General features: G+C 36.4%; 1 protein-coding gene and 1 long non-coding RNA gene across 4 annotated transcripts in view; both read right to left on the reverse strand.

The window, feature by feature from the left end:
* Nucleotides 1-26,749, reverse strand: part of LOC127722293 (protein DDB_G0287365-like) — a 43,261-nt gene that overhangs the window by 10,481 nt on the left and 6,031 nt on the right. The window contains exons 5-17 of the mRNA XM_052229184.1: nucleotides 26,201-26,356; nucleotides 24,929-25,150; nucleotides 23,423-23,527; nucleotides 22,730-22,902; nucleotides 21,644-21,716; nucleotides 20,675-20,811; nucleotides 19,825-19,955; nucleotides 19,192-19,261; nucleotides 16,975-17,109; nucleotides 16,275-16,416; nucleotides 15,573-15,636; nucleotides 14,416-14,451; nucleotides 13,325-13,465 (exon numbers count right to left, since the gene is read on the reverse strand). Of these exons, the coding sequence (XP_052085144.1) occupies nucleotides 13,325-13,465; nucleotides 14,416-14,451; nucleotides 15,573-15,636; nucleotides 16,275-16,416; nucleotides 16,975-17,109; nucleotides 19,192-19,261; nucleotides 19,825-19,955; nucleotides 20,675-20,811; nucleotides 21,644-21,716; nucleotides 22,730-22,902; nucleotides 23,423-23,527; nucleotides 24,929-25,150; nucleotides 26,201-26,356 (1,585 nt within the window). The remainder of the gene's footprint in view (nucleotides 1-13,324; nucleotides 13,466-14,415; nucleotides 14,452-15,572; nucleotides 15,637-16,274; nucleotides 16,417-16,974; nucleotides 17,110-19,191; nucleotides 19,262-19,824; nucleotides 19,956-20,674; nucleotides 20,812-21,643; nucleotides 21,717-22,729; nucleotides 22,903-23,422; nucleotides 23,528-24,928; nucleotides 25,151-26,200; nucleotides 26,357-26,749) is intronic.
* Nucleotides 8,011-11,385, reverse strand: LOC127721410 (uncharacterized). Of its 3 annotated transcripts, none has more exons than XR_007991239.1 (4): nucleotides 11,006-11,041; nucleotides 10,647-10,673; nucleotides 10,259-10,286; nucleotides 8,011-8,039 (listed from the first exon to the last, which is right to left on the reverse strand). It is a non-coding gene; the product is annotated as an uncharacterized LOC127721410 (long non-coding RNA). The 3 variants fall into 3 exon arrangements; XR_007991240.1 differs by lacking the exons at nucleotides 8,011-8,039; nucleotides 11,006-11,041 and adding exons at nucleotides 8,842-8,870; nucleotides 11,339-11,385; XR_007991238.1 differs by lacking the exon at nucleotides 8,011-8,039 and adding an exon at nucleotides 8,842-8,870.

The following is a 26,749-nucleotide window of genomic DNA, read 5'->3' on the forward strand; positions in this document are numbered from 1 at the left end:
CAAAGCTTTTGTCCACACTAGGTATAAACGATAGGCAATTGCCTAAGGTTGCCTGGACCCAAAGACCCAAATGGGTAAAGTTACGGAACTTTTATAATTTAGGTTCAAAGTAGGGGTATGGTGACCCAACCCCCTCTCTTCTTTAATTCATAAAAAAAGTCCCTACTACAAAGCTTTTGTCCACACTAGGTATAAATGATTGGCAATGGCCTAAGGTTGCCTGGACCCACAGACCAAGGTGGGTAAAGTTACGGAACTTTTATAATTAAGGTCCAAAGTTGGGATATGGTGACCCAACCCCTCCCAACTTTAATCCTTAAAAAATGCACTACGGCAAATTATATGTTCACATTATTTACAAATGATAGGCAATGGTCTAAGGATGTCTGAACCAAAACATCCATGCGGGTGAAGTTTCGGAACTTCTACAACTGAAGTCCAAAGTTGGGGTATTGAGACCCTACCCCGCCCAACTTTAATTCGTCAAAAACTTAATACGGCAAAGCTTTTGTCCACACTTGGTACAAAATTATGATAGGAAATTACCTAAGGTTGCATAAACTTAAAAACCCAGGTGGGTTAAGTTACGGAACTTCTATAAATGAGGTCCAAAGTTTGGGTATGGAGACCCTACCCCCTCCCAATTTTAATTTGTGTAAAAAGTCCCTACAGCAAAGCTTTCATCAACATTAGGTACAAATGATAGGCAATTGCCTAAGGTTGCCTGAACTTAAAATCCCAGGTGGGTAAAGTTACGGAACTCCTACAACTTAGGTCCAAAGTTTGTAGACCGTATCTCCAAACTTTAAAAAAAAATTCTCACGGCAAAGCTTTTGTCCACTCTAATAGCAAATGATATTAATTGCCTTAGGATGCCTGGACTCAAAGAACCTGCAGATGGGTAAAGTTCCGGAACTTCTACAACTGATTCACATTTGGGGATTGCACACCCTATCACATCCCAAGTTTAATTTTGTCAAACAATCATTCCGGCTAAGCGTTTTTTCTACACTAGGTACAAATGATAGGCAATTCCCTGCGTGTTGCCTGGAACAGATGGGCCGGGTGGATAAATTCTCGGAACGTTTGCAACTGAGGTCCAAAGTTGGGATATGGAGACCTTTTCCCCTCAAAACTTTAACTCGTAAAAACAATTCTCTACGCGGCAAAGCTTTGACCACACAAAGTACAGATGAAATTCAATGGCATAAAGTTGCCCGGATTAGATGACTCTGGTGAGTTGATTCATGAAACTACTGCAACTGAGGTTCAAAGTTGGGATAAGGAGATCCTTCCGTCCAAACTTTAATTGTTAGAAAATTTCCTACTACAAAGCTTTAATTTTGTCCATACTATGAGCAACCGATAGATAAGGCCTTGAACTTGCCAGGACAAGATAGCGGAGGAGGGTAAATTCACTGAATTTCTCCAAATGAGATTCAAAATTAGGGTATGGAGACCCCTCCCCTCCCAATTTTAATCCTTAACAGATTCCTATGGCAAAGCTTTTGTCTTTTACCCAGACCAGATGGCCCAGGTCATCAGATGAATAATCTTATGAGTAGTATTGTCTGTGGTTTTTTAACCCCACCCCCCCAAAAAAAAACCGTGGTGCTGTGGTTGTCCCATATATGGGCATGGCCCGCCCCTTAATGCCAAATATGGGCATGACCCACCCCCTAATATTATATATGGGCATATACCGCCACCCTTTCTCCGACCTAATGACGCCACCGGAAGTAAGTATATATATCATTTTATTCTGGTATCACCTATGTTGAACAGAGGTAAGGAAGATGAATCACGACGGATGCATGTTGACCATATTTGGATATGAATATAACAGAATGACTTACGTAGAACCGTGCCAATTCCATGACTCATACCGAATGCGCGCTCGCCATATTTGGTCATGATGCGATCCGACCATTACGATACCACGAGTCATCAGGATGCAAGACCAGAGCATGACGCACCACATGACAATACCATGAGTCACACCAGATGTACGTTGTCCGTATTTGGTCTTGTTGTGTAGCTTTGACGATTCAGACATCCGTATGAGTCCCAAAGTCGACATTATTGGTACGTTCATTATACAAGGGCGTGTCTCCCTTATTCGAAAATTTAAATTATATAAAATTTAAAAATTCAAAAATCCACAAAATTCAAAATTTTATAAAAATTGTTAAAAAATTTTGAAATGCAAAAACTTCAAAAAATTCAAATGCAAAATTTGAAAAAAGAAGAAAAAAATTGAAATAGAAAAAAAAAGTAGTAAAATTTTTAAAATATATAAATAAAAAATAAAATAAAAAAATTCAAAATATTTTGAAAATGGAAAAAAAAAATCACTGCATACATTGATCAACCTATCAAACGTCTGTAAGAATGCATGAAGCAAAACTTGTAACTAAACGATGGATGAATTTTACCTTTACGTATCGAGCGAGGATTATCTTACCCTTTTTGAAAATAATAACGGTGGCGCATTTACGATTCAACTTCACAAAAGCTACATATTTGACGGAGAATGGGAATGTGCACTGCTAGAGTTATCGTTCATGCCGACCTTTCCAATACCAACGAGACGGGTCTTCTTTTGCTCGCACTTTGTGATCGACACGTACGCCCGGGAAATGTCGCTGCCGATACTTCAATCGGCAGGGGTTTTGAACGAAGATATCGCGGATATCCTATATGAAAAAACCAATTTACGTCAAAGTCACCAGAAACGAATTGCACCGAATCGAATTCGTCTTAAGGGATGATAATCTCAAAGTATGTCGCCCGAAGGATGACCACCTGTTTTGCTTGCTGCATTTTCGCAAGAAACCTATAAGAGGAGATTGTATACACATGCAGAAAAGCAGCAGCAGCAACAACAACAGCAGCAGCAACAACAGCAACAGCAGTAACAACATCAGCAACAATAACAGCAGCAGCAGCAGCAACAACAGGACCTTCCCCTGTATCTATACAAAAGACCTACAGACGTGTAATTCAACAAGGCAGTCAATATATGTTCGAATATTATTACCTGTATATTTTTTAACTAAACATAAGATCAAACCTCATTTCAATCTTAATTTTGTCATTATGAAACCTCAAAACACCTTTTTCGCTTGCTGACAGAAAAAAAAATACATGTCTCTTTATCCGTTATTAATACATTCTCTGATCTTAATGTCGATTGGTAAACGCCCAGTAGCTGACACTCCCGACACATGTTCACCTGATCTATGAGAATATCTGTCAGAGTCTATCACAGTGGCTTTTATGTTGTTTATACACACGAATTAAATGCAAAAAAAAAAATGTAATATGGGCAAATATTTTATTATGATCAATATTACATCAAAGCTGATCGATTGTGTACCAAAATATCAGAATGAAAATAACGCAATGAGCTTTCTGTCGTTGGCATCCAGGTTATCCGATGAAAAGTCATTCAATACATCTTTCATCTTGATACTGTGACATCTCATTTTCACATAATATGCGCAGTATAGTCCACATGTTTCCGAAAAGTTGGATTGAATTGGACATCGAGAAAAACGGTACTGGGGTCCGTTAACGATGAGAACATTTGTAAAATGTTGCTGGTATGTCTCTGGTACTCCTCCTAGGGAGTAAAAAAAAAACTCAGGCTGTCCCGATATAGGAAAATTAAAGGCTATCCAATGAGTTCCTTCCTGGTTACAGTTGTCCGTGTTGACAACGAAGGTTTTAGGTCTGTCACTCGTATAGGCTGGTAAGTCGTCTGCACAGCAAACGGTGGCCGACGTTCCGCTCAAAATTCAATCTAGTGCCTCGCTAGACATTGGTAAGCGAATCGATTTCACAGACCAGTCCGCAATCTCGACAAGCTATTAGATTCTCTCTGTCATCCATTATATCTGACCCTGTACTTTCAGTGTCGGAACTATCGTCGCCCTTCATTTCTTCAGAGGTGTTGACTCCATTGCATGTCTGCAAAACATCAGTTCGCAGTCTTGACGATTCTGCCGTTCCGGGTTTCAGATCAACCAGGAGGAATCCGTAGGGTCTGCTAGTAGCCTCCTCAAATTTCCGTAGAAAGAAGCCCGACTAACATCTGTCGTCCTAGGGTCATGACGGGTTGTCGATCTATGGGATTGTTAAAGAGCACGAGGAAATGACAGTTTCTTCTCTGGGTAGGGTCCTTTCCAAAGTACAAGTGATGATTTAAAAACACTACCGACAAATGTCTGTGATGACTGCCTTCCGTAAATAGATCATTGATTCTTGAATCTTTAGCCGATGTGGACATCAGATCCTGCGAAATGATCATATTCTTCTTGTTGGGATCGAACAAGTCGTCGCTTTCTTAATCGACCGGGATACCGTGGAAATATTCCACTTGTGGGCTCACTGTTTTCTGTATTTCTCCATAGAGAGGCTGCCTTCTCTTGTACAACCAAACGATCCCATCTGGGCACGGATGGCACATCCTTCTTACTCGATGTGGCATGTTCCGCTTTCAAAGAACGGTGTTGCTGCTGTTGCTGCTGCTGAAGCTGAGGCTACTGCTGCTGCCACTTAGAAAATTCTCATTCCTCTTTCGGAGGAAGGAACTGCTGCTGCTGCTGTTGCTGCTGCGGCTGCTGTTGTTGTTGATGTTCCTGCTGCTGCTGCTGCTGCTGTTGTTGTTGATGTTGCTGCTGCTGCTGCTGCTGCTTCTGCTGCTGCGCATGTTTGTTTTTCATATGTCTTGGAAGATCATGTGGCCAAGCATACACGCTTCGACATAAGTTGCACTGAAACATCTTCACCTTTTCTGCATGTGCATACAATCTCCTCTTTTAGGTTTCTTGCGAAAATGCAGCAAGCAAAACAGGTGGTCATCCTTCGGGCGACATACTTTGAGATTATCATCCCTTAAGACGAATTCGATTCGGTGCAATTCGTTTCTGGTGACTTTGTGGTAAATTGGTTTTTTTCATATATGACGTCCGCGGTATCTTCGTTCAAAACCCCTGCCGATTGAAGTATCGGCAGAGACATTTCCCGGGCGTACGTGTCGATCACAAAGTGCGAGCAAAAGAAGACCCGTCTCGTTGGTATTAGAAAGGTCGGCACGAACGATGACTCTAGCAGTGCACAGTCCCATTCTCCGTCCAATACGTAGCTTTTGTGAAGTTGAATCGTACATGCGCCACCGTTATTATTTTCAAAAAGCGAAAGAGAACCCTCGCTCGATACGTAAAGGTAAAATTCATCCATCGTTTAGTTACAAGTTTTGCTTCATGCATTCTTACAGACGTTTGATAGGTTGATCAATGTATGTAATGATTTTTTTTTTATTTTTCGATTGATTTTCCAAATTTTTTGAATTTTTTTATTTTATTATTTTTTTTTTTAATCTTAAAAAGAATTATTATTATTTTTTTTTTTAATTTAATTTTGGTTATTTTTTCTATTTTTTCAAATTATGCATTTGAATTATTTGAATTTTTTGCATTTCAAAATTTTTTTACAATTTTTATAAAATGGTAAATTTTTTGGATTTTTGAATTTTTGAATATTTAAATTTTTTTATACTTTTAATTTTCCAATAAGGGAGACATGCCCTTGTATAATGAACGTACCACCAATGTCGACTTTGTGACTCATACGGATATCTGACTCGTCAAAGCTACACAACAAGACCAAATACGGACAACGTACATCTGGTGTGACTCATGGTATTGTCATGTGGTGCGTCATGCCCTGATCTTGCATCCTGATGACTCGTGGTATCGAAATGGTCGGATCGCATCATGACCAAATATGGCGGGCGTGCATTCGGTATGACTCATGGAATTGGCATGGTTCTACGTGAGTCATACTGTTATATTCATATCCAAATATGGTCAACATGCAGCCGTCGTGATTCATCTTCCTTACTTCCGGTGACGTCATAAGGTAGGGTATTTTTTTGGGGGGGTGGTATATGCCCATTTATCATATTATATAATATAAGGGGGCAGGACATGCCCATATTTGGCATTAAGGGGCGGGGCATGCCCATATTTGGGACAACCACAGCACCACGAGTTGTGGTGGGGGGTAAAATATCACAGACAAAACTACTACTACTCTGACTTAAGTTTTTCTTTATATTTCTTGACTCAGCTCTATGCATTGCCAAACATTATTTGCCAATTTTGAAAAAGTTTATTAAACATTTTATTTTTGTTGGGCCAAAACCGGGCATCGATGCCCCTACTCCTTTATTTTCGTGGTTCACCTTTTCCCACGAAATCAAAGACAAAAATATATCACATGAATCTACAGTACCATACTGGAAAAAAGACCAAATTAGTATTATCATTTTCTTTAACAACAAGTTTTTCAGTAACTAGAATACTCAGTCAATCCAAGATGCGGGGTTATTAGTCCAGCTTAACGGAAAGTTCTAGTTTTAACTTGAAATATTGTGTATTATTAAATACGCATTAACTATCATATCTAACCTAGCCTAAAGGTTTAGTGTGAGCTTTTTACAATATTAAGCGTCTGTCGTTTGTAGTCCGTAGTCGTCCGCCGCCATCATCCGTTTACTTTTACAAAAGATTTTCCTCACAAATGATCCGCTCATTATGATCTACTTATTAGTTATTGTCGTCAGATGACTGTTTATATTTTGTTGGTTTTTGCAGATAAATTTCTATATTTTGTTAAATAATCTAAAGTGTAAACAGCATTCCCTGTTATTTTATCAACTTTTCAACTAGAAATTAGGTGTTGTGTGAAATGGCTACTTTCGGCATCTGTCAAATAGTTCCTAAAATAACATTTTTTAGTAGAATAAACGTATAAACAATGTATAAACTATGTAAATGATTACCTTTCAAGACAAAAGTGTTTGAGTAAATTGATTTCTTCTTGAAAAAGCGGATTTCGTTTATCTTTTTGTTAAAGGCTTGAGAACTATATTATGTATCAATGCATAGTGCGCAACTTTTTTATGAATTAAAGTAGAAAGATGACATACCTCCAACTTTGGACCTCAATTAAAAAGGTCCGTAATTTTACCTACATGGGTCTTTGGGTCCAGGCAACCTTAGGCAATTGCCTATCCTTTGTACCTAGTGTGGACAAAAGTTTTGCCGTAGGGACCTTTTATGAATTAAAGAAGGGAGGGGTTAGGTCACCCTACCCCAAATTTGGACCTCAATTAAGAAAGTTCCGTAACTTTACCCACCTGGGTCTTTGGGTCCAGGCAACCTTAGGCAATTGCCTATCCTTTGTACCTAGTGCGGACAAAAGCTTTGCTGTAGGGACTTTTTTATGAATTAAAGAAGGGATGGGGTTGGGTCACCCTACCAAAACTTTTGACCTCAATTAAAAAAGTTCCGTAACTTAACCCACCTAGGTCTTTGGGTCCATGTAACCTTAGGGAATTGCCTATCCTTTGTACCTAATGTGGACAAAATCTTTGCCGTAGAGACTTTTTTATGAATTAAAGAAGGGAGGGGGGTTGTGTCAACCTTCCCCAACTTTGGACCTCCATTTAAACACTACCCCAACTTTGGACCTCAATTAAAAAAGTTCCGTAACTTTACCGACCTGGGTCTTTGGATCCAGGCAACCTTAGGCAATTGCCTATCCTTTGTACCTAGTGTGGACAAAAGTTTTGCCGTAGGGACTTTTTATGAATTAAAGAAGGGAGGTGGTTGGGTCACCCTACCCAAAATTTTAAACTCAATTAAAAAAGTTCCGTAACTTTGCCTACCTGGGTCTTTGGATCCAGGCAACCTTAGGCAATTACCTATCTTTTGTACCTAATGTGGATAAAAGTTTTGCCGTAGGGACTTTTTTATGAATTAAAGAAGGGAGGGGGTTGGGTCACCCTACCCCAACTTTGGACCTCAATTAAAAAAGTTCCGTAACTTTATCCACCTTGATCTTTGGGTCCAGGCAACCTTACGCAATTGCCTATCCTTTGTACCTAGTGTGGACAAAAGCTTTGCCGTAGGGACTTTTTTATGAATTAAAGAAGGGACGGGTTGGGTCACCCTACCCCAACTTTGGACCTCAATTAAGAAAGTTCCGTTACTTTACCCACCTGGGTCTTTGGGTCCAGGCAACCTAAGGCAATTGCCTATCCTTTGTACCTAGTGTGGACAAACGTTTTGCCGTAGGGACTTTTTATGAATTAAAGAAGGGAGGTGCTTGGGTCACCCTACCCCAAATTTTGACCTCAATTAAAAAAGTTACGTAACTTTACCTACCTGGGTCTTTGGATCCAGGCAACCTTAGGCAATTGCCTATCCTTTGTACCTAGTGTGGACAAACGTTTTGCCGTAGGGACTTTTTATGAATTAAAGAAGGGAGGTGCTTGGGTCACCCTACCCCAAATTTTGACCTCAATTAAAAAAGTTACGTAACTTTACCTACCTGGGTCTTTGGATCCAGGCAACCTTAGGCAATTGCCTATCCTTTGTACCTAGTGTGGACAAAAGTTTTGCCGTAGGGACTTTTTATGAATTAAAGAAGGGAGGTGGTTGGGTCACCCTACCCCAAATTTTAAACTCAATTAAAAAAGTTCCGTAACTTTGCCTACCTGGGTCTTTGGATCCAGGCAACCTTAGGCAATTGCCTATCTTTTGTACCTAATGTGGACAAAAGTTTTGCCGTAGGGACTTTTTTATGAATTAAAGAAGGGAGGGGGTTGGGTCACCCTACCCCAACTTTGGACCTCAATTAAAAAAGTTCCGTAACTTTATCCACCTTGATCTTTGGGTCCAGGCAACCTTACGCAATTGTCTATCCTTTGTACCTAGTGTGGACAAAAGCTTTGCCGTAGGGACTTTTTTATGAATTAAAGAAGGGACGGGTTGGGTCACCCTACCCCAACTTTGGACCTCAATTAAGAAAGTTCCGTTACTTTACCCACCTGGGTCTTTGGGTCCAGGCAACCTTAGGCAATTGCCTATCCTTTGTACCTAGTGTGGACAAACGTTTTGCCGTGGGGACTTTTTATGAATTAAAGAAGGGAGGTGCTTGGGTCACCCTACCCCAAATTTTGACCTCAATTAAAAAAGTTACGTAACTTTACCTACCTGGGTCTTTGGATCCAGGCAACCTTAGGCAATTGCCTATCCTTTGTAGTAGTGTGGACAAACGTTTTGCCGTAGGGACTTTTTATGAATTAAAGAAGGGAGGTGCTTGGGTCACCCTACCCCAAATTTTGACCTCAATTAAAAAAGTTACGTAACTTTACCTACCTGGGTCTTTGGATCCAGGCAACCTTAGCCAATTGCCTATCCTTTGTACCTAGTGTGGACAAACGTTTTGCCGTAGGGACTTTTTATGAATTAAAGAAGGGAGGTGCTTGGGTCACCCTACCCCAAATTTTGACCTCAATTAAAAAAGTTACGTAACTTTACCTACCTGGGTCTTTGGATCCAGGCAACCTTAGGCAATTTCCTATACTTTGTACCTAGTGTGAACAAAAGCTTTGCCGTAGGGACTTTTTATGAATTAAAGAAGGGAGGGGGTTGGGTCACCCTACCCCAAATTTGGACCTCAATTAAAACCCTACCCAAACTTTGGACCTCAATTAAAAAGTTCCGTAACTTTACCCAACTGGGTCTTTGGGACCAGGCAACCTTAAGCAATTGCCTATACTTTGTACCTAGTGTGAACAAAAGCTTTGCCGTAGGGATCTTTTTATGAATTAAAGAAGGGAGGGGGTTGGGTCACCCTACCAAAACTTTTGACCTCAATTAAAAAAGTTCCGTAACTTTACCCACCTAGGTCTTTGGTCCATGCAACCTTAGGCAATTGCCTATCCTTTGTACCTAGTGTGGACAAAAGCTTTGCCGTAGGGACTTTTCTATGAATTAAAGAAGGGAGGGGGTCGGGTCACCCTACTCCAAATTTGGACCTCAATTAAAACCCTACCCAAACTTAAGACCTCAATTAAAAAAGTTCCGTAACTTTACCCACCTAGGTCTTTGGGTCCATGCAACCTTTGGCAATTGCCTATCCTTTGTACCTAGTGTGGACAAAAGCTTTGCCGTAGGGATTTTTTATGAATTAAAGAAGGGAGGTGGTTGGGTCACCCTACCCCAACTTTGGACCTCAATTAAAAAAGTTCCGTAACTTTAACCACCTGGGTCTTTGGGTCCAGGCAACCTTAGGCAATTGCCTATCCTTTGTACCTAGTGTGGACAAAAGCTTTGCTGTATGGACTTTTTTATGAATTAAAGAAGGGAGGGGGGTGGGTCACCCTAACCCAACTTTGGACCTCAATTAAAAAAGTTCCGTAACTTTACCTACCTGGGTCTTTGGGTCAAGGCAACCTTAGGCAATTGCCTATCCTTTGTATCTAGTGTGGACAAAAGCTTTGCGTAGGGACTTTTTTATGAATTAAAGAAGGGAGGTGGTTGGGTCACCCTACCCCAACTTTGGACCTCAATTAAAAAAGTTCCGCAACTTTACCTACCTGGGTCTTTGGGTCCAGGCAACCTTAGGCAATTGCCTATCCTTTGCATCTAGTGTGGACAAAAGCTTTGCCGCAGAGACTTTTTTATGAATTAAAGAAGGGCGGGGTTGGGTCACCCTACCCAAACTTTGGACCTCAATTAAAACCCTACCCAAACTTTGGACCTAAATTAAAAAGTTCCGTACTTTACCCACCTGGGTCTTTGGGTCCAGGCAACCTTAGGCAACTGCCTATCCTTTGTACCTAGTGTGGACAAAAGCTTTGCCGTAGGGATTTTTTGTGAATTAAAGAAGGGAGGGGTTGGGTCACCCTACCCCAACTTTGGACCTGAATTAAACAAGTTCCGTAACTTTACCCACCTAGGTCTTTGGATCCAGGCAACCTTAGGCAATTGCCTATCTTTTGTACCTAATGTGGACAACAGTTTTGCCGTAGGGACTTTTTTATGAATTAAAGAAGGGAGGGGGTTGGGTCACCCTACCCCAACTTTTGACCTCAATTAAAAAAGTTCCGTAACTTTATCCACCTTGATCTTTGGGTCCAGGCAACCTTAGGCAATTGCCTATCCTTTGTACCTAGTGTGGACAAACATTTTGCCGTAGGGACTTTTTATGAATTAAAGAAGGGAGGTGCTTGGGTCAACCTACCCCAAATTTTGACCTCAATTAAAAAAGTTACGTAACTTTACCTACCTGGGTCTTTGGATCCAGGCAACCTTAGGCAATTGTCTATCCTTTGTACCTAGTGTGGACAAAAGCTTTGCTGTATGGACTTTTTTATGAATTAAAGAAGGGAGGGGGGTGGGTCACCCTAACCCAACTTTGGACCTCAATTAAAAAAGTTCCGTAACTTTACCTTCCTGGGTCTTTGGGTCAAGGCAACCTTAGGCAATTGCCTATCCTTTGTATCTAGTGTGGACAAAAGCTTTGCGTAGGGACTTTTTTATGAATTAAAGAAGGGAGGGGGTTGGGTCACCCTACCCCAACTTTGGACCTCAATTAAAAAAGTTCCGTAACTTAACCTACCTGGGTCTTTGGGTCCAGGCAACCTTAGGCAATTGCCTATCCTTTGTATCTAGTGTGGACAAAAGCTTTGCCGTAGAGACTTTTTTATGAATTAAAGAAGGGAGGGGGTTGGGTCACCCTACCCAAACTTTGGACCTAAATTAAACAAGTTCCGTAACTTTATCCACCTAGGTCTTTGGGTCCAGGCAACCTTTGGCAATTGCCTATTCTTTGTATCTAGTGTCGACAAAAGTTTTGCCGTAGGGACTTTTTTATGAATTAAAGAAGGGAGGGGGTTGGGTCACCCTACCCCAACTTTGGACCTCAATTAAAAAAGTTCCGTAACTTTAATCACCTGGGTCTTTGGGTCCAGGCAACCTTAGGCAATTGCCTATCATTTGAACCTAGTGTGGACAACAGCTTTGCCGTAGGGATTTTTTATGAATTAAAGAAGGGAGGGATTTGGTCACCCTACCCCAACTTTGGACCTCAGTTGTAGAAGTTCCGTAACTTTACTCACCTGGGTCTGTGGGCCAGACAACCTCAGGTAATTGCCTATCATTTGCTTTATCATACTTTTGAATAATTTTTAAAAAGTTACTAGTTCTTTTACAAAAGAAGAAAACTGCGTATAGTTATCAGCTTTTATTTCAAATGAAAATCTGACAAAAAATACTTGACGTTCCAAAATAAATCTGTTTTTTCTTCTTATCTTTTTAAACGCAAATATATAAGCTAGAAGATTTAATTTTATCGTTACACTAGTTTAGTATGAACTATATTATAATTGTTATTAATTGTTTCACTATAATAAAGACGACAAACCCATCTCTAATTAGAGAACACGATGTAGAGAAAGGATTAGCTAAAAGGAATTTTAGATGCCCGACTTTAAACAAAAAATGTATTAAATAAACAAATAACTACTAGTAATCCATTTTGTATTTGTGAAAATGAATTGCATTTAGTCTTCTTACTGGAAATGATTGTTTTCAGATTTCAAAGGACGTTTCATGTTATTACAAGTCTTCGGTTTTTAGGAATAATCAGGTTGGCGCGTTTTCTTATTGTTCGCTGGCTTATTGTTCGCTAGCTTGAGTCTGGTGACGTTTGATGAGGTTGATACAATGATAAATCACTGTATCAACTGATATCAAAAGTCAACAATTGTTTTATTATATTACTTTTTTTATCCATCTCCAATTTCTAGTATTTGCTTCAGATATTAAACTGCTTAGACGTTGCCTAGGAAAAACTATTTATAGGTACACATTAGCCGTTCCAAATCTTATATTAACCTCTCCTGATTTTCCCCCGGTGAATAGAACGTTTTATTAAGGAAGATTCCCTACGCTTTTAGCTAATGAGAAAAAATAATTTAAAAAAAAAATAACGATTTCGAGTTCATTAGTATTTTGATTTTTATATTGATTTTTCGTTTTATTGATTTTTCTACTGTTATTGAGAACTTCGTCCTCATATTAAGATACTAATTCACAGCAGAATGAGAGAACATACAGTACAATGTACAGCTCACATAGTTTTTGTTAATCACCATCCTGCTCACTCAAATTTCACTTAAGGGTATGTGTTGCCGCTAACTGGTTTCGGTTTCTGATATGTTTGATAAACCTTCTGTTTGTTTTGAACCGAAACTGGTTTGACACTTGTTTTTTGATAACCAAATCTAGTTTCCTCAAATTACTATGTGGTTTGAACAGTTTAACAGACAAATATCAAAACTTGTTATTTGTTTCGAAACTGGTTAAACAAAACCGGGTTTAAACTTGTTTTTAACCATTCAAAAACCGAAATCGTTTTGCCCTCTGTTACATCGCTTAAGAATACTAAATGTTCAACCTACGCATCCCATGGTACAGCAAGAGACCGAGGGTATGCCAACGGTCGATTTAATGTATTGTTCCAGGTTTTCGTTGGTTCTCCAATATTATCAGTTTCACCAACCATTACACTAGATTCTATAAATTGTTCTTGTTTTGATGATCTGTAAATTGAAAAAATCTCAGATGATTATTTAATTGTCACATGTATAACATATCAAACCTATTACTCACAAAGTATACCTAGTTGTTTTCGATGAAGGTTACATGTACATAACATACATGTACATAACATACATGTACATAACATACTTTTCTTCGAAAAAAACTTCTTCAAAACTTTTTAAACATTATACTAAGTTTGGAAACGAAATAATAAAAGAATAGGTACACGCTTTAATGACGATATAGAAAATAGTAAGACTACATGTATTAACACAATCTATAACTACATTAACTACATGTACTGACAACTAAAAGAGGAACAAAAAAAGAACAACAACACAAAACCTCGAGAAAGAAAAACGTGTCATTGAAATCTATTCTTATAATATCATGGTGGCCAATAATGTTAACATATCAAGTAGACTTCGAGTATCGGGTAGACTGTCCACCCTTCGAGTATCGGTTGACTGTCCACCCTTCGAGTATCGGGTAGACTGTCCACCCTTCGAGTATAGGGTAGACTGTCCACCCTTCGAGTATCGGTTGACTGTCCACCCTTCGAGTATAGGGTAGACTGTCCACCCTTCGAGTATCGGGTAGACTGTCCACCCTTCGAGCATCGGTTGACTGTCCACCTTATTATGCAATTGTTATGGCGTGTCCCAACTCGAAATCGTAATTTAGAAGTAATATGATAAAACTGGGGCGTAAGGCAGATGTCATTAAATACACCAACTACCAACAGCATTCAACATATCAAAAGACAAATCAAAGTAACAAACATAAACTGAGAGAATCGAATGAACTCCAAAAGGAGCGAGACCGGTTGCGTCAACAAGGTAGTCGTCTCCCGCTATGTATGCATGGAAATATAGCTCTATAAATTGTTAATACATTGTAGGAAGAGAATTAAACAAAATAATCAACAAAAGACTAAAACAAACTATACCTTGCAAATATCAGTCCTCGACAGCTATCTGCTGACCTGAAAAATAAGCTAAAATAAATATGCTGATATATTTTATTTAAAACCATTGACTACCAAACTCATGTAAAAGAGACAAAAATGTATCCTTCTGTAGTATCTGCTAATTACTAGTAGTAATTTAAGCTTAGCATGGCATAGGTTATCCACCATTTCGGGTACATTTGTACCTGGCCATCAGACTAATAGAAAAATCAAAATACTACGAGCAAATTACATTTTTTTTTTTAACTGGGGCTTACGAACCAATAAAACCACTGGTTGACGACAAAAAAAAAACAAAAACAACAAAAAAAAAAACAACAAAAAACAACAAAAATTTATACATATATTGTTGTATATATTCGTATAGTACTTTTTTTTTAAATTTCTGCAATGCTCTTCAACTTCGTACTTTATTTGGCCTTTTTAACTTTATTTTTTATTCGAGCGTCACTGATGAGTCTTTTGTAGACGAAACGCGCGTCTGGCGTAAATACAAAATTTCAATCCTGGTATCTATGATGAGTTAATATACATGTAATAACATATTTGAATGTGTGAGGTACTCACGGTAAACAAAACTCCAAAATAGGAATAAAACAATAAATTTGGAAGGATCCGTTTCCTTTCAAGGTTTATTTTTTTTTCACAAGTTCTGAACAATAATACTGTTAGTCTTTATAATTCTAAAAAATGCATTTCGTATTGAATAAACACGTTACAGTCCTAGGATCATTTACGCGATTAGTGAAAACATGACCAAGTCAGGAATATGACAGTTGTTTTCCATTCGTGTGATGTGTTTGAGCTTTTGATTTTGCCATTGATAAAGTACTTTCCGTTTTAAATTAACCTTGGAGTTCAGTTTTTTGTTATTTTACTTTTCTTCATGGGGGTTTTCCGGATCATACATTGTGTTCATTTTGAATAAAAACAATGTATTTCTCAAAAGATTTTTCAGGACAAGAATTTGTTTTTTTCTTTTATTATTTTCAATAGAAATAAACTTTTCCCGTTTCCTTCTGAAAGTTTTTTTTCTAATGAAATTTAGATTAAAAATATATTTTGATAAAATCCATCCCCCCCCCCCCCCCACCCCCCCTCATATGAATGGTCGGTGCTTTACAAAATTCACTCACGAGTAATGTTTCAAAACAATAAATCCTCCCCTAATCCAACTGTTCTGTATTCTATTTTTCCAACCTAAATGATAAATATTCATTTTTTCAAATAAATGACTAAACAAAATAATATACATTTTGTTTGTACCAACACGCCTTTTTCAACATACACATTTAAAAATCATTTTGCTGTTGGGTGAATTAAATTTGAAGTAAAAAATTTAGACAATACACTTAAGAAGAGAGAATGAAAACGGGAAATATGCCTAAGCGACAACAATCCGACCAAAAAGCAAAACAAAAAAGAACAGTCCAGTGCACCCAATAGGTCTTCAACGCATCCAGAAAATCCCGCATCTGGAGGCGAGCACCAGCTGGCCCCTTAACAACAATGTATAATAGTTCAGCGAAACGGAACTTTGAATCTTTCACTTAAAAATTGAGATATGGTTTTTTTCTTGAAGCAAGTGTAAAAACAGTTCAGTCTGGAGTAATCTTTTTATGACTGATAAACTATTTCAGTAAGCCTGTATTTGTTTACCAGTCAATAAAATAGTTATACAGAAAACAAAATACCGACCAACATCGTGATCACAAAACAGACAAACTACGGTAAAAAAGTTTTATACAGAAAACAAAATATTCATCAAAACGATCTTAACCGTAATACCGGAAGTGAACTCAGTTGCCCCGGAAACTGTTGTTTACATTTCTACATACATGTCATTTTGTTTATGTATACTGGATCATCTTCTGCGTATTTGTTCTTTGGATCAGTGGGAATTGTTCTAGGATAATATCCATTGACGCCATACACCTTAAGATCATTATGTTCAATACTACCATCCATAAAAAATCCTGTCTAATGAAAATTTTGACATAAAAAAGATAATTACAACGCATATGAAAATAGTATTGAAAGTAAACAAATGCCTAAATGATTAGCGCAAGCAGTTAGTCGATTTTTCATTCATTCTTTGTTATAATTATACAAGTTTCTACAGACTGTACTTGCTTCACATGCGTACAATCGAACTCGTTAAAAGCGGAAGTTGTATTTAGCTTTTTGATATCTGTATACTTGATGTAAATGTTCTTTTATAATGAAAATAGTACGTTCATTTAAATTTGAAACGCCAAAGGAAAGGACGAATATACTGATTTTGAACACGTTAAAATCATACTTCGTCACATAGAACAACAAAATGAGTTTGTTTTAAACTTTCAGAGGCGTGATACGGTCTCTACACTAAGCATCAAATGCAATGTCTCTGTTTCAACCGGACATGGTGGTGTATTTATACATCCTGCACAACCATACAGACACCCCTTTATCTTGTGTTTTACTGCTGAAAGAAGAAGTCAAGTTGACCATATTTCTAGACCTCAGTCACATTTTATCTTACATAAGAATACTTACCACTAAATTTGAATGTGCTACGTTGTTGGATATTTCTGTTATCTTTGTGTGTTTGGCTTCATATTTCTTCATAAATCCTAAACTTTCAGAATCCCCTGTAGGTTCATCCGGGAATATTATCCAGAAGCCATCTTCCTTTTATGTATATATCAGATATTGTTATAACATTAACGGTACAAATTTTACTGCACCAGATGTGCAAGTAATGTCTCTTAAGTGATGCCCGAGGACAAAGTATTTGAAAATCCACAACTTATTCAAAAATTAAAGAGCTGATAAAACAAAAAAGAACAACAAGTATAGTAAAAGTCTGGCAAGAAATCAGAGCTTTGCATGAGGGAGATATATCCAAATTTCCAAATAAATTACAATTTATGATCAGCAAATTTCTAATGGTTATTCGTAGGATAATTATGTTCATGGATTTCCAAGGTATATGTGTGCAACACATCTGCACGTGTAACAAAATACACATTTCCTATAGGCTTGTATTAATAATTGTTCAATATAATGAAATCAAGTATCTACAAAAACATGTTTCCCTCCATCATGTGAATGATAATTTGAACCAATAAAACAAATGAATGCACAGCATGTACATGTACATTATGTGTATGAAAATAAATAAATTAATTGGTCAATGCTTTCAAAATTTGGTGACTATGTTGAACGCATTTATCCCATCGAACTTGAGATAAAGGATACAACATATACAGTTAAGTTTGTCTTATATCTTGACTTACATCTAGAAATTTACAATGAGGGTCGGTTGAAATAAAACTTTACGACAAAAGAGATGATTTCAGCTTCCCAATTGTGAACTTTCCTTTTCTATGTAGCAACATTCCAGCAGCGCCTGCATACGGAGTATATATCTCCCAGTTGAAGCTCCAGGGCTTGTATTTCCTATCATGATTTCTTTGATAGAGGGTTGCTACTACTCACTAGTAAGCTATTAAATCAAGAATTCCAATTGGTGAAGTTGAAATCATTCCTTTGTAAATTTTACGGATGCCATCATGAGTTGGTAGAATCAGGTGTTGCAGGGATTACCGATTTGATTCTAAACGAATTAAAAATCTTCAGTTTGTTAAATTCTTGAAAATGGAAATAAGTATTTGCATTTGTCTTGAACGTTCCATCGATAAAATTGAAAACTTTACATTTTTTATACCATTTATTCAATGTTTATTTTGCTAGATTTTACGGAAATGTAATGGAGTTTGTCTTACTATAATTGTATATGATGGGCAATAATTTCAAACTAGAAATAACTTAATTTTATGAAACCCGTTGATCGATTTGATGAAAAATGAAGAGGAAAAAAATAAGCAGATTTAAGAAAGGTATCTGATGAAAAATTTATTTGAACGGTATTTTGGTGCAACACTTTTTGAAACACCAGTTTGATGACAAATATACTTGTTAACTTTAAAAAGAGCCTTCGATACGGAAAAAACACATATTTACATACATTATTGACTTGTGAACGAGACTTGTACAAAATTTATAAACAGCTTATTGGGTCCAATTTCAATTCTCGTGAACGCAAATCCGTTATTTTATCACGGTTAGTAATTCAAATTTGGTTAACATGTCTGTAATGGTACAGGTAATGCATGTTTATTTGAAATATTTTGTTCGTGTCACACATAAGTTTTGAGCTACAGATAAAAAAGTGGTTAATAATCCTATACGTAGATACTATTTTGTTTTAAATATGTACTACTCTCGGGTATGTATATTTTTACCGTGCCGGAGTTGATGGTCTACCCGAATTATTTGCATTATTTCCTGCCAACTTATCTAACACATATCTCGTGGTTGTCTAAATGTCTGTATTGTTTTTGCACGCTTCAGTGTGTTTGTATGTGTTGATTATGACAATAAATGTTTGATATCTTTGCCAGATTAATGTTATTGATATTACTCCATGGCTTTGTTCTTCAATTAACAGTTTCCACTTAAACCGGTACTAGGGATAGTCTTAAACTTCCAGTGAGGTGAGATTTTTGTTTTGTTGTGTGTCAGAAGCCTCACTGTGACTTTGAGATGAAGAACAACAATAAAAGGGCTGTTCCTTTAATTTTTTGTGTTTTTAGCTATGCACATATGATGCATGTACTGATTTTGTAGCATATGGATGGATACTTCATATCCTTTCTTTTCTACTATAGGATATTTTAATAATAATAATGACTCAATTAAATGACATACCACTGAACCAGCGGCTACATTGTTGCGTATAACAGTAAGAGGATTTGTTATCCAGAACGAGGCTGGTGTGCTGAAAAGAAACTTAAGGTGATACATAAACCATGTAAGATTTGATATGTGGACAGATGATAAATTTTATAGGCCGTAAGATATATATATGCATAAAAAAAAATTTCTGGTTCTGTATGGAAAAACATAAATTTGTAAATACATATAAAGAAAAATACTCATCAAAGATACCAGGCTCAAAATATGTTGATCGAATAAATACCAAAATAAATTACAAAGCCTTGTTAATGATACTACATTATAAGTTAAAACCTTGTCCAATGAAAAGCTAACAAGTTGGACTTGCGATAAACTGGTGACGCTTGTTGTTTGTATTTGTTGTTTTTTTCTTCTTTTTCCTTTTTTTTATGTTGTTTCGTTTTGTTTGTTGGTTGCTTGTTCTTTTATAAGTTAGTTTATCCATTTCTTTGCCTTTTTCTGTTTATGCTTGCAGATTAGGCCTCTGAAAAATTTAACAATTAAGCAAATCAAGTACTATTCTATAACAACTTCTCTTTAACCTGAAGCTTTTTACATCGTACATGTCGATACAAAGCAGCCCCACAAGTAAAGACAATACCTTACCTGTCTGAGGCAATGAGTTTTCCTTTACGTGTGCACGCTACCAAGTTGCCATCAATTACTGTCCTCTTTTCTCCTCCGTCCTCCAAGAAAATGGAATGACCCAGTGTATCATAACATACGTTATCTTCAACCTACATAGTAAAACGTAGTTCATCAAAAGATAACAAAAGAGGTTAAATAATAAGAAGATGTTCATTCTCCGATAAGAAGCACAATACAATAATTATGCATGACATGTCTAAGACAAAATCCAACAATAAAGTAAACAGTACAAACGGATTGAACTAATACTAATAATATACTAGTTTATGTTTTTGAATACCCATATATCATATGCACCCATTAAAGTAAAAGTAAAGTTAAGTAATCTTTATCAAATTAACATAGAACATATAGCTCTTTAGAGCTCTTTAACCCACTGTTATATAACATAATTAATCAATGGAAATAGCAACAGATACATATACAGCACATCCAATCAATAGAAACAGCACATATTAATAAATACAAAGCCCATACACCCTCCACAAAAGATTCGCAATTATGAGTTTCATATGTAATTTGATTGCAGAGTGGACCAAGAAACAAGGCAGTGATAGACTGATTTATTGTTCTTGTTTACATAAAGTCCAGTGACAAATATGTCATGTAGATACTAATTTAGCTTTATAAAAGTAGTTTATGAAGAAATGCAATTGTCACTGGGCGTTAAGCGAAATCCGCATAAACAAACAAAGTCAGTCGGGAGAAGTCTAGATGTGCATATTTTTAAACCTGAGTCGACCGAGGGAGGGGTTTACATCTCCCTAGAAACAAAACGTTGAATAACCAACAACGTAAAAAACTGTACCGTTATGCCATGTGAACCGTGGATTGTCATACATCTTGCAAACGCTCTGTAGATAGAGTTTTTCTTTAGGTATGGTGGATTAGGATAATTTCCGTCATCAGTGTCGTGACACATGTGGAAATGTAGAGGATAGTTTCCTGGAAAACAAAAAAATGTCATAATTGAATAATGGTTAGTGTATAAACAGATATAATAATAAAAAGTAACCATCTATGGTTGATTGGTTGGTTTTTATTTGTTTAACATTCAGTGGCAAATATTCCATGCATATTCAAGATGGGAACAAACTGACAACAATGTACGGTGATTCAAACCCAAACAAAACATTGGATATCTTCATAAAAAAATACAAATACATTCTACAACATCTTGAACTTTTTTTCCGGTTTATTAGTCTGCTTTATGTGTGTGTGTGTTTGTGTTTTAGTTTTTCAACCGGGTCAACCGTTCAGGAGATATACGGTCCTTGGCTGATTTTAAAATGACACTGTGTTCCGTTACCGCACAATAACTTAAGACCTGTTAAACCAATGTTTTTTTTCTAATTTTGATGTCTTATTACTGATGACAAAATGGAGATCAAGTCTGATTTTTACGATTTTCAATTTTGCCGTTCATGAGTTAAAGCCCTTCATGGCTTTAATAATGACCCTTATAAATGTGATAAAAATCTGGTTTGAACAGATTTTGACATCTTGCTCATGTTTGCTTTTTGTTTGGAAGCTAGAGGTTTTTTTAGTGTTTATTAGCGAGCAAAAACTGTATTCAAGCTTGATTTTTAACGCTGTCTTTTTTGTGTTTAATTTTTCATGCTAGCTGTTTTTATTCCCTTTAGCTGTTATGTACTCTCGGCGATAAAACTGTATATTAACATGTAATATTTCCCTACATGCATATAAATAAAAAGAGATATACTTTGTATTTTACTCTGTGTCGTTACAATAGTTTTACTGTGTGGTTTTACCTTACCTATTTCAGTGGCTTGCCCTACGTTTTCTAGCTCCACGCCTTCTATGTGTACGTTCTTAAAATTTCTTAAAATCTACAAATAACTTGAAAAATTCACATATACACTGAGTGATTTATACACCTAAATATTTCAAAACTGCACTAAACACTTCAAAAATCAGAGAGACTATTCATTTTTAGTTTTGTTCATCGTAGAATGCTTTATACTGACCCGTAGTTGTCCTTGTCCTGTTGTCAGTGGTGAATCATTGTCTCAATGACAACCCTATCTCATTTCTATACATATAATTATGTAATAGGTCTTTTATTTTATATAATATCTGTATTATCGTAAAGCATATACAATAAAACTTGTGACAAACAAAGTACAGTTATTTCGAAATATTGTTACACAATACTGACAAAATGTTTTTAAAACAAAAATGTTTTAAAACATACCAAAGAACATAATTTTATCGTTATCTAATCCGAACATCATTTTACCGTTATCTAATCCGAACATCATTTTACCGTTATCTAATCCGAACATCATTTTACCGTTATCTTTTCCGAACATCATTTTACCGTTATCTAATCCGAACATCGTTTTATCGTTATCTAATCCGAACATCATTTTATCGTTATCTAATCCGAACATCATTTTATCGTTACCTAATCCGAACATAATTTTATCGTTATCTAATCCGAACATCATTTTACCGTTTTCTAATCCAAACATCATTTTACCGTTTTCTAATCAAAAGTTGCAATGCATGTCATACTACATAAGAATTTATGATTTATCTGATTGCTTTACGTCCAGTGGCAAGTATTATGATTTATCTGATTGCTTTACGTCCAGTGACAAGTATTTATGCACATTCAGGACGAATTGTTTTTATCTGAATTGAATCTGTTCAAATACAATGCTAAACATGTACTATAATTTGTTCTACTTCAATATTACATGAAGTTATTCCGATATACTTATATAACGCAGTCATTGTTTAGATTTAATTGGATAGAGCACAGCTAAACAAGCGCAATGTACGCATTGTAATTTCTGATAGTGTAAGGTTAATTATGACACATTAAGCATCCACTTACCTGGATTTGACCGCCAAACGTGTCATAAGGATAATCTTTACAGTTTTTATTGGCTGTAGGACAATTGTTCTCCATTTCTCCTTTGACCTTGATATTACGGGTCAGCAAAGCTACCTCTCCGCGCATGTCAATGTTGTTTTCCAGTTTTGACCAATGGGTGTATCGAGGAGCAACTGAAATAGATAGATCAGCGAAATTCTGATACAAAGCAAATCCGTATATTAAACTGTTTATTAAGAAAGAAATTAGCGAAAGAAAAAAATCAAAGAAGGTCTCAAATCATCGAAGAAGAAGGTCATACAGTCCTGTTACAATGGGTCAAGTTAAGATTCATGCAGCGGTGTCGCAATCACTTTTTGCTATTTTAAATGATATGACATGTGCTTTTAAACGAACCTTTAAATGTGCTAGAAAGTTTTGCAGTCTTACTATAAGCAGGCATTCGAGGACAAATGAGTAATTTATATATTTGTTAAATTTACATAGGTAAGCAAAGAAAGAACGGGTATTTAATTTATATTGATTTTTTTTAGCCAAAAACATAAGTACTTGGTGTTCATAGCTTTCCACTGCACTCCTATTTTTAGCTAATCTTGATCCTACTTCTAAACCCACACTTAGCTACCCCCATTTATGAATTTGTTCACCCGCCTTCCTTCCTATCAATCGTTGTGGACATTTTTGTTAACTCACGGCTAATTCCTATCTGTTTCTGGTTACAGTTCTGACAAAACTGGACAATTCCTTCTTCAGCCTGGTCCATATCAAAATCTGTAGAAGTTAACAGCACCTTGTCTCCTGAAAACAGACAACTTGTGAAGAATACCGCTGTGAACGACTATTTTGTCAGTCAGCGCATATATAAAAATAGATGATTAATCAATTAATTAACTAATCAAAGTCAATCGGCCATGCATACTTTTAAACATATTCAAGGCGATTACTTGTTGAAATGTGAAGAATGTGAATCCTGCTTGTTCTAAGCAAACATTCCTCGACGGCGTTCCAATTTGTTCATTACTGCATTAACATATCATATATTCCAGGTATGAAATCCGATTCTTTCAAATAACTGTTAACTATGTCGCTTCTCATGGCGGTTATTTTATTGTAAGAGAAGTAAGTGTATCATTGTTCTGATTGTTCCTACCAATATATGCTGCATGTTAACCGGTGAAGTGTTGCGCTATTAAATTAATAAATATAATTATGAAACGATAAAAGTTATGACTTAGTTTAATATTGATATAAACATTACTAGTATAATAAAAAACGTATAACAAAAATACCGAACTCCAAGGTTAATATCAAAAGAGAGAGTCCATAAAAACTGATAAAATCACACGTTATCAACCAACGGAACGAATAAAAACAACTGTTACATTCCTGATTTGGTAAAGCATTTTCCAGAAAAATCGGTGGGTTAAACCTGGTTAGATAGCTACATGGAGGTAAACCTCCCCCTTGTATGACAGTTGTTTATAGTTCCGTTATATTTACAAAATTGGATGAGCAACCCCCCCCAAAAAAAAATCATAATAGGTAAATGTGACAATAATTGGGACCAGGCAGCTATAACTGTGTAAACATACATCACAGACATACAACACAACTTACAAAAAAATTAAAACATAGAAATAAATCTTACAAAGAGGTCAACAAAAAAGTTTTGTAGTTGATAGTATATTTGACAAAGATGTCAACAAATGTTTTTGTAAGTGATGGTAAATTGACAAAGACGCAGACAAAAAAGGTTTTGTAGTTGATGATGCATACCGTTTCTAGATTACACTTTCTCGATAAAGTGCAAATTAAGTAAAATATAAATGCAAGGGTAAACATATTAATGGAAACAACACTGTAGATACCTAATACGTCCGAATCGCACCTCATAACCCACCTAAACCAGGAACGCTCAAAGTCAAAATCCCGATAGCGGGATGCATAAATACCGAGTCACATCAAAAGTCATTCGACCAAAGAAACATCAATAATAACATGTAGATACTGCTGGGTAAAATGAGAAGAATGTCGAAATAATACTCAGGTGGAGGTTGTTCTCATCATTATTATCGTAAATATCGGTTGTGTCAATTGTTATCATACACATATCCTTTTTTTTATAACCTTGGCATACATTCATAAATGTAACCTTGTTTTTAGTTTAATTAGTGCAGTTCTAAGACCAAAAAAACAAACCTGGTTCCCAGCTGTGTACGTTGTCAACCAAGTCAATGATTGGATAAATCCTGTCATATTCATATATTATAAAGTCTACATCTGTTTCCCCAGGAGAACCAGGCTTTACTCTACTGATGACCTGAATTTGTTGATTAGCATCTTTAAAATCCATGGAAACGGTAGCTATTCGTACCTCTTTTGCTGAATTGTCCAATCTCTCTATCGCTGAATCGGGTTTACCTATGTACAATGATGCATTTTAAACAAAATTATTTGAATTGGCTATGGGTTTCCGTCAATGTATAAGTTGATAAAACATCAAACAAACAAAGGAGCAATATTTGCCAAATTTGATCAGTATAGCTGCGAACAGCAAGCTTTAGTGTAAGATCGTAAACATTTGCATTATATCTTTTTTGTTGTTGTCTTTTTGGATTTTGTTTTGAAAACAGACACAAGGCAGGCAAAAGTGTGCGACATTGGTGATGGTCTCTTTTGCAAACATATACGTAGAGGCCTAAGTAAGTAAGTTGTACCAAGGTCTCCAAGGTTATCACCAACTTTCCCTTTCAATCTTATACATTATAAAATAAGGAGAACTCTGCAAGGAAAGTCAGGCGAAGTATTATACATCACTCGTTGTTCAAAATTGGTATACAAACTCACATGGTATTAACAAATCAAAACATCATCAAACAGAAACTAACTGTCCAATAGATATGAAACTGACTGTCCAATAGATATGAAACAGACTGTCCAATAGATATGAAACTGACTGTCCAATAGATATGAAACTGACTGTCCAATAGATATGCAACTGATTGTCCAATAGATATGAAACTGACTGTCCGATAGATATGCAACTGATTGTCCAATAGATATGAAACTGACTGTCCAATAGATATGAAACTGACTGTCCAATAGATATGAAACTGACTGTCCAATAGATATGCAACTGATTGTCCAATAGATATGAAACTGATTGTCCAATAGATATGCAACTGATTGTCCAATAGATATGAAACTGACTGTCCAATAGATATGAAACTGACTGTCCAATAGATATGAAACTGATTGTCCAATAGATATGAAAATCGCTGGCACTTTACTTCTAATCATTCCACAGTTTCTACATATTACATTATTCCTAGGTTCGGAACCTAAGTAAAGTATAATATTGAAGGACGAACTGTCGGTGAAAAGCAGAACAGGTAAATGCATTCTCTAGTATACCAACAACTCTTAACAGAATAATAGATATATGCTGTACAATAAGTAATAAATAAAAACCTTTAATAGCAATTAATGCGTACGCATCATCGGAAACGACATCTCGAATTCTCTTTGCTCCTATTGATTCCAGCAAGGTATATACCCTAGAAAGATCATTGGATCCAACTAATTTTCTCAGCAAGGCAACACAGACCACGTGGCCATCTTGAATACCTAAAGAAAAATAAATAATGCAGTTATTTGGAGCACTTGGAAAAGCAGTTTAATTAAAAAAAAATTGAAAATATCAAATGAACATGTCGTCTGAACAGGCGTTAAGCAAGCAACACTCGACCAATCAAAACTATGTACATACACACATGGAAAGTATGGTCATATGTTTAGGGTTTTAAAAACGGTATTTAAGTCAAACTAAAATGATGTTTAAGTCTAACAAAAGAAATAAGCTTTGCGGAATTTCGGTCCGAAGTATTGTCATTATCAAAATTTTGCTGGAAGGGGAACAAGGGGGATGAAAGCGTTAATCGAATAACAGAAAACAGATTTTTTTTTGTGTAAGCGATATTATTTTTTTCTTGCCTTTAATGAGTATGCATGAAAAAGAAA

Source organism: Mytilus californianus, unplaced genomic scaffold (genome assembly GCF_021869535.1).
Source record: "Mytilus californianus isolate M0D057914Y unplaced genomic scaffold, xbMytCali1.0.p SCAF_12, whole genome shotgun sequence".
Lineage (NCBI taxonomy): Eukaryota > Metazoa > Mollusca > Bivalvia > Mytilida > Mytilidae > Mytilus > Mytilus californianus.